The 13,031-nt window shown below is 42.1% G+C and overlaps 1 protein-coding gene across 2 annotated transcripts; it reads right to left on the bottom strand.

The window, feature by feature from the left end:
• Nucleotides 1–53: 53 nt before the first annotated feature.
• On the bottom strand, nt 54–6,107 carry LOC149320845 (uncharacterized). Of its 2 annotated transcripts, none has more exons than XM_089506163.1 (3): nt 5,744–6,107; nt 4,037–4,123; nt 54–2,748 (listed from the first exon to the last, which is right to left on the bottom strand). In XM_089506163.1, the coding sequence occupies exons 2-3, from the start codon at nt 4,068–4,070 to the stop codon at nt 1,949–1,951; spliced, it is 834 nt and encodes a 277-aa protein (XP_089362289.1). In that variant the 5' UTR covers nt 4,071–4,123; nt 5,744–6,107; the 3' UTR covers nt 54–1,948. The 2 variants fall into 2 exon arrangements, with proteins under 2 accessions (XP_089362289.1, XP_089362297.1); XM_089506171.1 differs by lacking the exon at nt 5,744–6,107 and adding an exon at nt 5,627–5,656.
• Between the last annotated feature and the right edge of the window lie 6,924 nt (nt 6,108–13,031).

The raw sequence follows: 13,031 nt of genomic DNA, 5'->3' as shown, positions 1-13,031 counted from the left end.
TGACAGTAAAAGTAACTCCACAAGAGTAATCTTTATTTTATTTTCAACCTCACAACAACCTTGCAAGTGATGCCAGAAAACTTTGATTTTAAAGATGGTCAACTAAGGCTTGCACATAGCAAGACTATACAAGGGTTATGACCTGAACCAGCATTCACACACGCAAGAAAAAGCCTCTAAATCACTGAGGCACCTGACACATAATGATAAAATCACTCAGAGGAAAAGCAATACCCCTAACATTTAAATTTAAAAATAAGATTACAGCTAGAAGTAGATTAGGGCATAATACAGTAAGAAATAGATTTGAGTAGCCCAGACCCTATGTATGCTTACTGAAATCCACATGGTGGGAAGTAAGCATGCATACAACTGTGATTAAATGCTTTTAAAACCAGATAAAGTGTGCTTTAATTTAAGAACTTTAACTGCTATCAACAGGAAATTATTTCACTGATAGCCAAAGATGTTACTGAATTTATGAATTCAGCAAAGTATCACTAATATTCCTAATCACTATAAAACTAAGAATATATTTGAATAGAGCACTGATGAAATCTCCTAATTGCAGCCTTGCATTAAGATCCTAACTGGTCTCCAAATGTGAGGAAGGTTTCCACCAGCAAAGAAAGGATGGATAACACTATTTCGCCTTTGTCAGCTTGCTTAATTTCTCTGCTTCCAGTGTGGAAACAGAGAAAGTTGGTGAAACAGAGAGTAGCTGGTAAAAATTAGGATTTCTCTTTTTTTAAACTGGTTCAAAAGGTGTAATCAAAATGAAAATGCAACCTATGAGCCTCTTAGTAGGCTAAACATTTTTAAGGCTATTTATTCTTTTTGTGGACTTTTAAAATTTTTATCCCAAATGCCTAAATCAGGATCTGGACCAATAAGTGGTGAAATGTACTAAGCTCAGTTGCCCTTCATAAAATTTGGAGACACTTAAATCCCTGCATGCTTGTTTTCCTATAGCTTTGTAGGTACATTGAGATCCCCGTTTTACAAGTGTGTGGCTCTGTTTGCTTTTACTGTATCAATTTGCACAGATGTTTCATCATGTATGAGTTGATATGACCCATATATACATATATAATTTTTGCATTTATTTACTTGATATCCTGTTTAAAATTATTAATGGCTGTATACTGTCCCAGTCCCACAGCCTTAACAGCCCTTGTTGCAGTCTATACAAATATCCCTTAACCAAAATGCAGCCAAGTATTCCTTGTAATAAAACCATATGCACCTGAGATGCTATTTCTCCTTCGCATCCAGTAAGCCATCTCAATGCTCTCACCCGATAGACACCACCAGCCCATGGGATTTTGTTGCATGAAGCAAAGCACAAAATTGTGCCTTGGGCCTCCATGTTCAGAAGCGGACCAGACTGGCAGCTTAACCTAACTGGTGATGGGAGAGCATCCTCCAACACACTGAGGATGGCATGCTAGCTTAGGAGATGCAGGGCAGGTTATGTGGAGTATAGAGCTACCCTTGACACCACCCATCATCCACTATCTGGGGTGGCCACATCACTCTGTTTAATGATAGGGCTTACTCTAGCCTCTAGTTCCACCCTCTTCCTTTTCCACATCCTGCGTGTGAACTATATTTTCAAAGAAAGCCTGGTTGTCCTTGGAACACGTACACAATAGTCCCTCTCTTGAGGCAATTCATTGCACATATAAGGAGGTTCAGCTGTGAAATCCTTCCCTACCAGCCCCGCAGAATGTCTTGCCCACCAAGCCAAACACAACACAGCATTTGTCCAATAAAACGTCCCATTGTTGCCATCAAGAAACAACAAGACTTTTGTCAAGTAGCTGGCAAATCACAGTCACCAATTGTGCAGGCCTCGCTTGCTCACAAACCAAGCACTTCTGTAGTTTCATCCTGAATACACTTGATTCTTTTTGAAAGAGGGTCTCATCTTTTCTTACTGAGTAATTTACACAGACTTTCCCATGTGGGTTCTCTCATGTGCCTTCAGGCTAAGATTTGGATCAAAGCATTTGCCAGAATCAGAATATTTTGTGAGGCCCTGCTGCATGTGTATTCTCTCATGTTTAAGGAGACCAGAACTCTGCTTAAACTTTTTACCACAGTGCGAACATTTATAGGGTTTCTGGCCTGTATGGTTTCTTTTATGTCTTGTGAGGCTGGATTTGTTACTGAAAGTGTTCCCACAGTCCGGGCACCTATAAGGCTTTTCCCCAGTGTGGATTCTCTCATGTTTCACAAGGTTTGAACTTTGGGAGAAACGTTTCCCACAGATTGAGCAGCTATATGGCGTCTCTCCTGTGTGGGTTCTCCCATGAACGAGAAGGCTGGAACTCTGCTTGAAGCTCTTCCCACAGTCTGAGCATATATACGGTCTCAGGCCTGTGTGGTTTCTCATGTGCCTGATCAGGCTGGAGCTCTGACTGAACCTTTTCCCACAGTTTAGACAACAAAAAGGCTTTTCTCCTGTGTGCTTCCTCTTATGTCTTGTAAGGCTCGATTTGTTACTGAAACTGTTCCCACAGTCTGTACATTTATATGGTTTTTCTCCAGTGTGGGTTCTGTCATGGGTGAGAAGGGCTGATTTTTTCTTGAAACTTTTTCCGCAGTCAGAGCACTTATATCGTTTTTCAGCCAAGTTAGGTCTCTCACAGTTTATTCTACTTGGTTTGTCACCGAAGCTTTTACTGTAGACAGAGCAGTAATGGAGATTGTCTCCTGTGTAGAGGCATTCATGTGTATTGTCTCCTGGAACAAAGAAATGTAATCTCAGTCTTAATACAGATTGTTTAAAGAAAACAACAACTGTCCTGCAGAAAAATAAGCATCAGGCAAATTATTGGCAAAAGTTTCTTGTCAATTGCTTAATCAATACTTCACCATAAATGATTTTAAGAAATAACACTGCCCCAGTCTCCCCACCACCATTATTCTTTACTATGTATTCATAACCAACATGCTGCCCTTCTTACTTAAAGGGGCACTTTATTGTTAACATTATCATTTCATTTTGCTGACAAATGACACACTGCTGAATTATGTGGAATCTGTCAAACAGACATCACAATTGCTTGTTTTAGTGGCCAAAAGGCCTACATTGGAATACTGGAAAGAATACAGTATCATCTTCACAGTTTTTTGTGGGTTTTTCGGGCTATGTGGCCATGTTCTCAAAGAGTTTATTCCTGACATTTCACCAGCATCTGTGGCTAGCATTCTCTAAAGCTCATGCTGCCAACTCCTTTCTTTCCGTTAGAACTTTACCGCATCATGGGCTGCTGGCATGGAACGAGAAGGGAATGGAAGGGGCCAGGAACGAGTGTGGAAAGAGTGGGGGACGCATTTTACTGCACACAAAGTCCCTCACTCGTTCCGTCCTGTTCCCTATCTGATCTCCATCTGTTCCAGAGAGGACAGTTTTTGAGAACTGTTTAAACAGTTCTTTATAATCTCCTCCTCTGGGACGTATAGGGAACAGAAGGGCAGGAAACAGAATAGGAGAGGGACTCTGTGTGCAGTAAAATGCGTCCCCCACTCATTCCGTTCTCTTCCAGGCTCCTTTTGTCCCGTTCATGTCCCTGCCTGGAGCCCTGTGTGATAAATTTCTTAGTCTCAAAAGGCTACAAGATCTCTCTACATACTTATTTTACAGACTAACATATATTTTTGAACCATATCTTTGAATTTTGTAATCGGACTTTATGAAAGCTATAGAAATACATAGAGTCTGATGATAAAGGTCCTTCCTGGACACCAGTTCACTCCATGCATCTGAGGAAGCAGACCAAGTCTACAAAAGCTCATACTACAATTTCTTTGTCTCAGCGATGCTATAAGATCCTTTTGCATGCTGATATTCCAGACAAACAGGGCTATTCCCATCCCACTTTGCTATTCTAAGAACACAAAAGCAGACATGTTGGATGAGAGCAAAAGGATACGTGGGACAAAATTCTGTTCCCACAGTGGCTGAGCTGAGGAAAACTAAGATAGGAACTCAGCATCCAAATCCAAGATGGAAGAAAGGCGTAGTTACCCAATGAGATGACACTGCCATGATCTTCTTGCATGTTTTCTGCTCGGATAGATCTTTGGTTCAAATCCAGCAAAGCCACTTGTTTCTCTGCGGAATACAGTCACATAATTCATTATGAGAAACAACATATATTTTTCACATACAGACACACACAGCACAGACCAGTTTGGGGGGATATTTTGGGTGGGATCATACAGGGTGTGTGATATTTTTTTCCTTGATCAGCCAAGGATAAGTTGGCAACAGCTGACTCTTTAGGACTACAGACAGTGCACTGTAGTTGATGAATAGTAAATATTGATGAATAGTAAATAGTAAAAACTGGTACCAATTCTAGAGGGCACCATGCTGGAGAAGCCTTTCTTAAGGGGACAGCAAAGAGTTTCCTGATACCAATTAAACAGCCCATTCAAACGTAATTGTCCGGTTAAAGAGGGCATAGGATCATAGAGTTGGAAGGGATCCCAAGGGTCACCCATTCCAACCCTATTCTGACATGCTAGATGACACAGTCAAAACACTCCCAACAAATGGTCATCCAGCCTCTGTTTAAAAACTTCCACAGGAGACCACACAGTTTGAGGCAGCATATTCCACTGTCAATCAACTTTTACCATCAGAAACTTTTCCTAATTTTAAGTGGGTCTCTTTTGTTTGAATCCATTGTTCCGGGTCCTCTTCTCTGGAGCAGCAGAAAACAAGCTTGCTCCATCCTCAATATGACATCCTTTGAAATATTTAAACAGGGCTATTGTGTGACACAAAGGCTATCTTAACCTTCTCTTCTCCAGGCTAAACATACGTTCCCTAAGTTTCTCCTCATTGGGTTTGATGGTTTCCAGATCAGGCAGACAGTATTTTGCTACTTTCAGATTGAACTGTTGGAAGAATTAGACACTAAATAAAGTGAACCTTTCACCCCCTCCTTGTGCTATATACACCAACACTGACTTTCTAAAAAAATAAACTGTTCAGGTGGCCTAAATAATATTGTTGCTGTTGTGCGCCTTCAAGCCGTTTCTGACCTCTGGTGACTGTAAGGCAACCCTATCAAGGGGTTTTCTTGGCAAGTTTTGTCAAAAGGAGTTTGCCATGGCCATCCACTGAAGCTGAGAGAGTGTGCCAAGATCACTCAGTGGTTTCCATGGCCAAGTGGGGATTTGAAACCTGACTTCCAGAGACATGCTTTGCTAGCTCAAATGATATGTGCTCTATTGCACTGCAGGGCACACAGCTGGACTGAGCCCTGGCTCAGGAGAGGAAGGTACACATATACCACACATCCCAGGATTCTGGAGGATGGAGCCATGGCAGTTAAAGCGAAAACAAAATGCATTATTTCTACAGTGTAGATGCACCCAAAGGAGTGCATGTGCACACCCACCCACCTACTCACCCACAATCACACTTCCATAGCCCTGTGAACTTTCCCATTCCTCTCCTTTTTGGGTGCATCCACACTGCAGAATGAAAGCCCTGACTCATTCCAACAGAATCCTGGGATCTATAGTTTGGTGGGGTATTCTACCTGGTCTGTCATTGAGAGAAGGGGGGGAGGAGAGAGAGAGAGAGAGACGTCTGATGCCTCACCAAACTACAGATCCCAGGATTCTTCAGCATAGAGCCACTGGCAGTTAAAGCGGTGTCGAACTGCTTTCATTCTGCAGTGTGGACCCACCCTTTTCACAAATCTTGGGGCTCTCCTACCGATTTTGCTGCTGAAGTCGCTCCTTCCCCTGGCAGACCGGGTTCTCTCTTCCTTCTGCAGTGATTCCACACAAACTCATCAATCCATCCATCAATGAATCAATGATCAATACCCTTCTTTTGCAAACATCTCCAACACAGGCAGGTTCTTGCTTCCTCGCTGGAGATCGTGAGGACAACACAGAGGAAGGGGACAGTAAATTTAAAGGGCATTGGTCCAAATTAAGAGATTTGGATGCACAGGATACATAAAGGCAGGATCTCATAAGGATCTCAGAAGACTCCTTGATTAGTTGGGGAATGCAATGGTATTGCAATCAATGTTGTTCAGTTTTCCTCTTATTGTTAGATTATTATTATTATTATTATTATTATTATTATTTTAAAAGAGGCTTTCCCTTTGTTTTCCGCTTCCTATCATGTGATTGAAGCCAAGCCCCAAAACTAGCATCTATTTTTTGTCTTTAGACCCTACCAATCTGATGCTGGAGCACATGGATGGCCAGGAGAGGGAAAGAGGTGGAGGTTTGCCATTGCCTGGCCCTGAGGCTGAGAGAGTGTGACTTACTCAAGGTCACCTGGTGGGTTTGCAAAGGGGATGCTTGCCACAGTGTGACCTGTGACTTTTCATGGCCGAGCCAGGATTTGAACCCTTATCTCTAGAGTTGGAATCCAAAATTGAAACCACTACACACTTCATATGGGCTTTAAAAAAACCAACCCAACCCAAGTTACCCAACAGTTTAAAACTTCTTATTTTCCTTATTTGCAAAAGGACTGTAGACTTTTTGGGCTGAATGATGGTGCACTAAAAAGGCTAGAATATTTCCTTTTCCTCTCATATATAGATCCAGGGTGACACGATGTAATGAGATTGAGAATAAATGAAACAAATACAATTTTCAGAATAATATGACAATTTGTTTTATTTTGTATTCTGTGTTTCCGTGCGTAGCTTTCTGTTTTATTTTACTGTTGCATTTTTAGTACTGTCTTTTAGTATTTTACAGTGGGCCCTTAGTATTTGCTGGGGTTTGGTTCCAGGACCCCAGTGGATACAAAAACCTCTGGATTACAATGGCAGAGTAAAATAGTGTTCCTTATATAAAATGGCAAATGATTTGTAGAATTTACATTTTTGGCGGGGGAATATTTTCAATCCATGGACGCTTGAATCCATCGATTGAAAAAAAAATCTGTGGATATGGATATGGATCCGTGGATAACTTTACTTTAATTTGTTGTCTGCTATATTTTATTCTTTGAATGTTAAGATGTGTATTAGTATTATTACGTTTCATTATTTTCCTAGAATGTACATCATAAGTCAGGTTTATTTAATCTATTTGAATTGATTGTATTTTCTGCGCTGTATAAATTTATAGCGCTTTATAAATAGAGCTTAATAATAATAATAATAATAATAAGAAGAAGAAGAACAATGGAGCACCAACTGTATATTGAGGTAGTTATAAATGTTTTCTTCTGTTGTAAAGTGCCCTGTACATCAATGGTGCCATAAACACTAATATATAGATAAAAGATCATAAAAATCCAAATTTGTAGTAGAGAGCTAGTGTGGTGTAGTGTCTTCAGCATTGGACTGTGACTCTGGAGTCCAGGGTTCGATTCCCAGCTCAGCCATGAAACCCACTGGGTGACCCTGGCACACTCTCTCAGCCTCGGGGGAAAGCAATGGCAAACCCCCTCTGAACAAACTTTTCCATGATAGAGTCGCCATAAGTCAGAAACAACTTGAAGGTGCACACAACACAGACACAAAGAGCGCTAGAGCTCTCTGGCTGAGGATTCTACATGTCTCTCCTTAAACTGGAAATCCCAGCATTCTATAGGATGTCGCCTTGGCATTTAAAATGGGGTCATAATACTTTCATTCTGTAGTATGAAAGGGTTTGATTTCCAGTTCTGTCAGGCGACACCCTCAACTGTTGTTGGCACTCATTTAGCCCTACTACCAGGGCAGCAGACACATGCAGTTGCTTTTTCTATGCAAGCAAAGAACACCCAGTTGTAACTAATTGTATTGTGGGGTGTTTTTAAAATAACCGTTTGATTCATAGACTCCTGGCCTAGAGTTGGAAGAGACCGCAAGGAACATCCAGTTCAACCCCCTGCCATGCAGGAATTCTTTGACTGCCTTTCTCCAATTTCTGCTGGGCAGACAGCCTTTTAAAGTCTCCCAGAAGTGGTTGTAACCCTTCATCTGGGGCTCTATGTTCTAGCAAGCCAACACTGACTGGACTGCCAGATGAGTGCAAGTATTTCAAAAAATAAATATGCAAACAACAGTGCCTTAGTGTGGCCAATGGAGGTAATGGCAGAAAAAGCAGGAACTGGCATCAACTGGATGACCTTTTGGTAGGAAGGCGAAATCAGTTGTGAAACAAATAATAGAGTCATAGAGCTGGAAGAGAAGTAAGTTGGCATCCCTGCTCTGTCTTCCAAGAATTTTGTTTTGTGGCTCTCTTTTTCGTTCTCTTTTCCATCACCATCCATACTGCAGAAATAATCCAGTTTGGCACTGCTTCTAACTGCAAGGCTCCCTGTGATGATGGGATTCTGGGCACAACAAACCACCAAGCCCAGAATTTCATGCATGGAGCCCTGGCTGCCAGTAAAAGCAGTGTCTCAACATGTCACAACAAACTACAATTCCCAGGATTCCCTGGTTTGACAAGGGAATTGCCTCCACGCTTCCAGATCCCAGCCCCAGAGAATGAGTCTACAGGATATCAGTGTTGCCAGTTTAAGTCCACTTCTTCAGCTGCATTTGGATTTAATAATGATAATAATAATAATGGTGATGATGATAGAGAGATAGATCTTGTAGCACCTTTGAGTCTCACTGAAAGAAAAGTTGGCAGCATGAGCTTTCCCAGACTTAAGTGTACTTCCTCAGATGCATGGGAATTGTAGTTCATTGTGGCACCAGAGCTTTCTCTCACAAAACTACAATTCCCAGGGTTCCCTAGCACTGAGCCAGGACAGTTAAAGCGGTCTCAAACTGGATTATTTCTGCAGTATGGATTGGACCTTGAGCATTTTTAATAACGAAGGTCCAAAACACTGCAGAAATAATCCAGTTTGTGACCGCTTTAACTCTCCTGGCTCAGTGCTAGGGAATCCTGGGAATTGTAGTTTGTTGTGGCACCAGAGCTCTTTTTGATAAAGAAGGCTCAATGTCTCACAAAACTACACTTCCCAGGGTTCCCTAGCACTGAGCCAGGGCAGTTAAAGCAGTCTCAAACTGGATTATTTCTGCAGTGTGTCTTGGACCCAACTCAGGCTGCATCTTCACTCCAGACTCCAGAGACAATTCCCAGGATTCCATAGCACTGAGCCAGGGCACCTAAAGTGGTCTTGAACTGGATTATTTCTGCAGTGTGTCTTGAACCTAACTCATGCTGCATCTTCACTACAGAGACAATCCAGTTTCATACCGTTTTTACTGCCATGGCCCAGTGCTATGAAATCCTGGGAATTGTAGTTTGTTGTCACACCAGAGTTTGCTGAGAGAGAAGGTTAAATGTCTCTGAAAACTAGAATTCCCAGGATTCCCTAGCACTGAGCCATGGCAATTAAAAGGGTGTCAAACTGGATTTATTTCTGCAGTGCGGTTGCAGCCGAACACTTTTCTATTTGGCACAAAGCTTCCTGAACCCCCTTCATGTCAAAATAAATATCTTAAAAGGACTGAAAGATTCTTTGTTTGGTTCAATGGTGATTTTGAGGGTTGAAATAAGTTACAATTATTTTTATTCAATTATATTTACGTTTATTTGCAAAACATCCGCCATTTGAACATTATGGGAATTTTCCGGGAATTGTGACTGAATATTCCGTGTGATCTGGGGGGATTCAGTGTGTTTTGGACAAACCTTTTCGGGAATTATCTTCGAGGCTTGTTGGCAACACTGAAGAGAAGGGCCATCCAGTCCAACCCCCTGCCATGCAGGAAATCCTAATCAAAGCCATCCAGCCTCTGCTTAAAGACCTCCAAGGAGGGAGACTCCACTACAGTCCGAGGAAGTGTGTTCCACTATCAAACAGCCCTTACTATCAGGAAGTTCCTCCTAATGTTGAGGTGGAATCTCTTTTCCTGGAGCTTGCATCCATTGCTCCAGGTCCTAGTCTCTGGAGCAGCAGAAAACAAGCTTGCTCCTTCCTCAATGTGACATCCCTTCAAGTATTTAAACAGGGCTATCATATAATAATAATAATAATAATAATAATAATAATAATAATAATAATTTATTATTATTATTTTATTTATATACCGCTTTTCCAAAAGATCAAAGCAGTTTACATAGAATTAAAACCAATTACAAACATCATAAAATAGATAAAAACCAATAACACAATGTACAGTATACAGATATAAAAACAATCATTCAATAGGGTGAGGCAGAGAGTCGATGGGATCAAGTACATAACTTCATTTTCCAGAGGGGAAGGCTTTACAGAAGAGGAAGGTTTTAAGCCTCTTTTTAAATGTTTCCAGGGGGGTGATCAGACAGAGTTCCTCAGGGAGACTATTCCAAATCTGTGGGGCCACTACTGAGAAGGCCATCTGGGATGTAATAACATATTTAGAAGGTGGAATTTCCAGCACATTCTTCCTGGTTTCTTCTGAGTGTGTGGGGCGGATTATATGGGGAGATGCGGTCCCTCAAGTAACTTGGGCCCAAGCCATGTAGGGCTTTATAGGTAATAACCAACACCTTGTATTGTGGTCGGAAGCGAATAGGCAGCCAGTGAAGATCTTTCAGAATAGGTGTTATATGGTCAAACCTGGACGCACCGGTGACCAATCTGGCTGCCATATTTTGTACTAACTGAAGCTTCCGAGTTTGGTACAAGGGTTGCCCTATGTAGAGCGCATTACTGAAATCTAAGTGAGAGATTACCAGAGCATGTACCACCGTTTCAAGGTCCCTTTGGCCTAGGTAGGGTCGCAGTTGGCGTATCAACCGAAGTTGATAGCAAGCACTTCTAATCGTCGCATCTGAGATGTCAACTGCAGAGATGAGTCCGGAAGTATTCCTAGACTGCGAACTTTGTCCTTCAGGGGAAGTGTGACCCCATTCAGGACAGGTGGATAAACTTCCTTCCCCAGGGCTGGGGAACCTATCACTACTACTTCCGTTTTCTCTGGATTCAAACTGAGTTTGTTTTCCCTCATCCAGCCCATTACCGACTCCAGGCAGGCATTCAGAGGAGAGACTCCATCCTTAGTCACTGCATCAGTCAGAGGCAGAGAAGCATATTTGAGTGTCATCAGCATAATGATAACACCGTGCCCCATGTCTCCAGATGATCTCTCCCAGCGGTTTCATGTAAATGTTAAACAAAGTGGGGGACAAGATAGCTCCCTGAGGGACACCAGATGTCAGTTCCCTCTTAGAGGAGCAAGTGTCCCCCAATTGCACCATCTGGAATCTGCCCAAGAGATAGGAATGGAACCACTGGAGCACAGGGCCCCCACAATGCCTAACTCCCTCAGGTATTCCAGAAGGATACCATGGTCAATGGTATCAAAAGCCACTGAGATGTCCAAAAGCACCAACAAGGTCACACTTCCCCTGTTGATGCCCAGACGGAGATCATCAACTAAAGCGACCATGGCAGTCTCAACTCCATAACCTGCTCTGAAGCCAGTTTGAAATGGGTCCAGATAATCGGTTTCATCCAAGACAGCTTGGAGTTGGAAGGCAACTGCTCTCTCGATCACCTTACCTAAAAATGGCAGTAGTGAGACCGGCCTATAGTTGTTTCTTATCAGGGGGTCCAGGGAGGGTTTTTTAAGCAACGGTTTAACTGCTTTAGGCTGCATCAATCATAGAATCATAGAGTTGGAAGAGACCACAAGGGCCATCCAGTCCAGTTTGCAAAAGTAAAAAGGAACAGGTTTTGTCAACTTTGTGTTCAGATTAATGTCGTGTTATTTCTCATTGACTCAGATGTCAACTGAAAAGTTACCTGTTTTTGCAGGTTATTTCTAATTTCTGTTCAGGACCCAGTTAACACCAAATGTCTTGTGAAAAACAACCCACTTCTCTGGTGGGTTTTCCACTTTAAATCAGGTTTCTGCACAGGATCCATCCCATGTGATAAACTCCAGAGAGTGTTTTCAAAAATCACCTCATAGAACAAGGTGCCAATAAAAAGATAGTGTCGAATAATTTCTTATTTTCATGGAATTACAGAATAACAAAATCCTAGAGTTGGAAGAAACCACAAGCGGGGTGCAGTCCAACCCCTTGCCATGCAGGAACTCACAATCAAAGCACCCCGAGAGATGGCCATAAAGCCTCTGTTGAAAAATCTACAAAGGAGACATAGGCAAGGTGTTTGTATGTGTGTGTGTTGTTAAATTTTGAAGGTAGCGTTAAGAAATTATACTTTAGCTGATGTTAACACAATCTTGTTAATAACCAGTTTCTAACTTTTAATTCTGTGCCATGTTGCTGTGCTTCACTTCTGGAAGTAAAGAATTTTGACTGTCTTATTGCTGTTTTGAAAGCCTAGCAAAGACAGCTGATCATGGAAGGTGTGTCATTTCTGAGAATTAGATCTGGGAAATAGAGCCAGAGTGCTGTAGCAGTTTGAGAGGTGGGCTACAACTCGGTAGACTAGGCTTTAAATCCCTGCTCAGCCATTGAAACCCAGAGTGACACACTCTCTCAGCCTCAGAGGAAAGCAATGTAGACCCATTCAGAAAAAAATCTTACCAAGAAAGGGTTTGCCTTAGGGTTGCCGTGGGCCCGAACAGCAGGCCAAAATAAAGCTGCTTTGGGTCACTTTGCAGGTATGCTGTTTAAAGGATGCATGTGTCCTAAGAGGCCAGAAGCCACGCTAAAACCATGCTCCAGTCCTAAAGACTGGAGTGCCGCTTTGGTGCAGCTTCTGGCCTCTTAAGATGCCTGTGCCATTTAAACAGCATACCTCCAAAGTAACCCGAAGCAGCTTTATTTTGGCCTGTCTGTTTGGGCCCCATAATTCAGAAATGACTTGAAGGCTCAAAGACAACCACAAACCTATGAGATTAATGTGCTATTGTCTTTTTAAGTTTTAAAGTTTAAGAATTGACCTCCATAGGATATTCTGGGAAAGGAGAGAGAAAAGTAGGACTTGAATGAATGGGTGAGTTTTGTTGACTGGTATGCTTTGATAGAGATTTCCTGCATGGCAGGGGGGTTTGGACTGGATGGCCCTTGTGGTCTCTTCCAACTCTACAATTCTACGACCTCCCTGGAGGTCTTGGGAG

This window comes from Sceloporus occidentalis, unplaced genomic scaffold (assembly GCF_023333645.1).
Source record: "Sceloporus occidentalis isolate IW3139 unplaced genomic scaffold, rSceOcc1.0.p SCAF_1, whole genome shotgun sequence".
NCBI lineage: Eukaryota > Metazoa > Chordata > Lepidosauria > Squamata > Phrynosomatidae > Sceloporus > Sceloporus occidentalis.
Note: the sequence above shows the minus strand (reverse complement) of the source record. Positions and strands in the feature narration are given on the sequence as shown.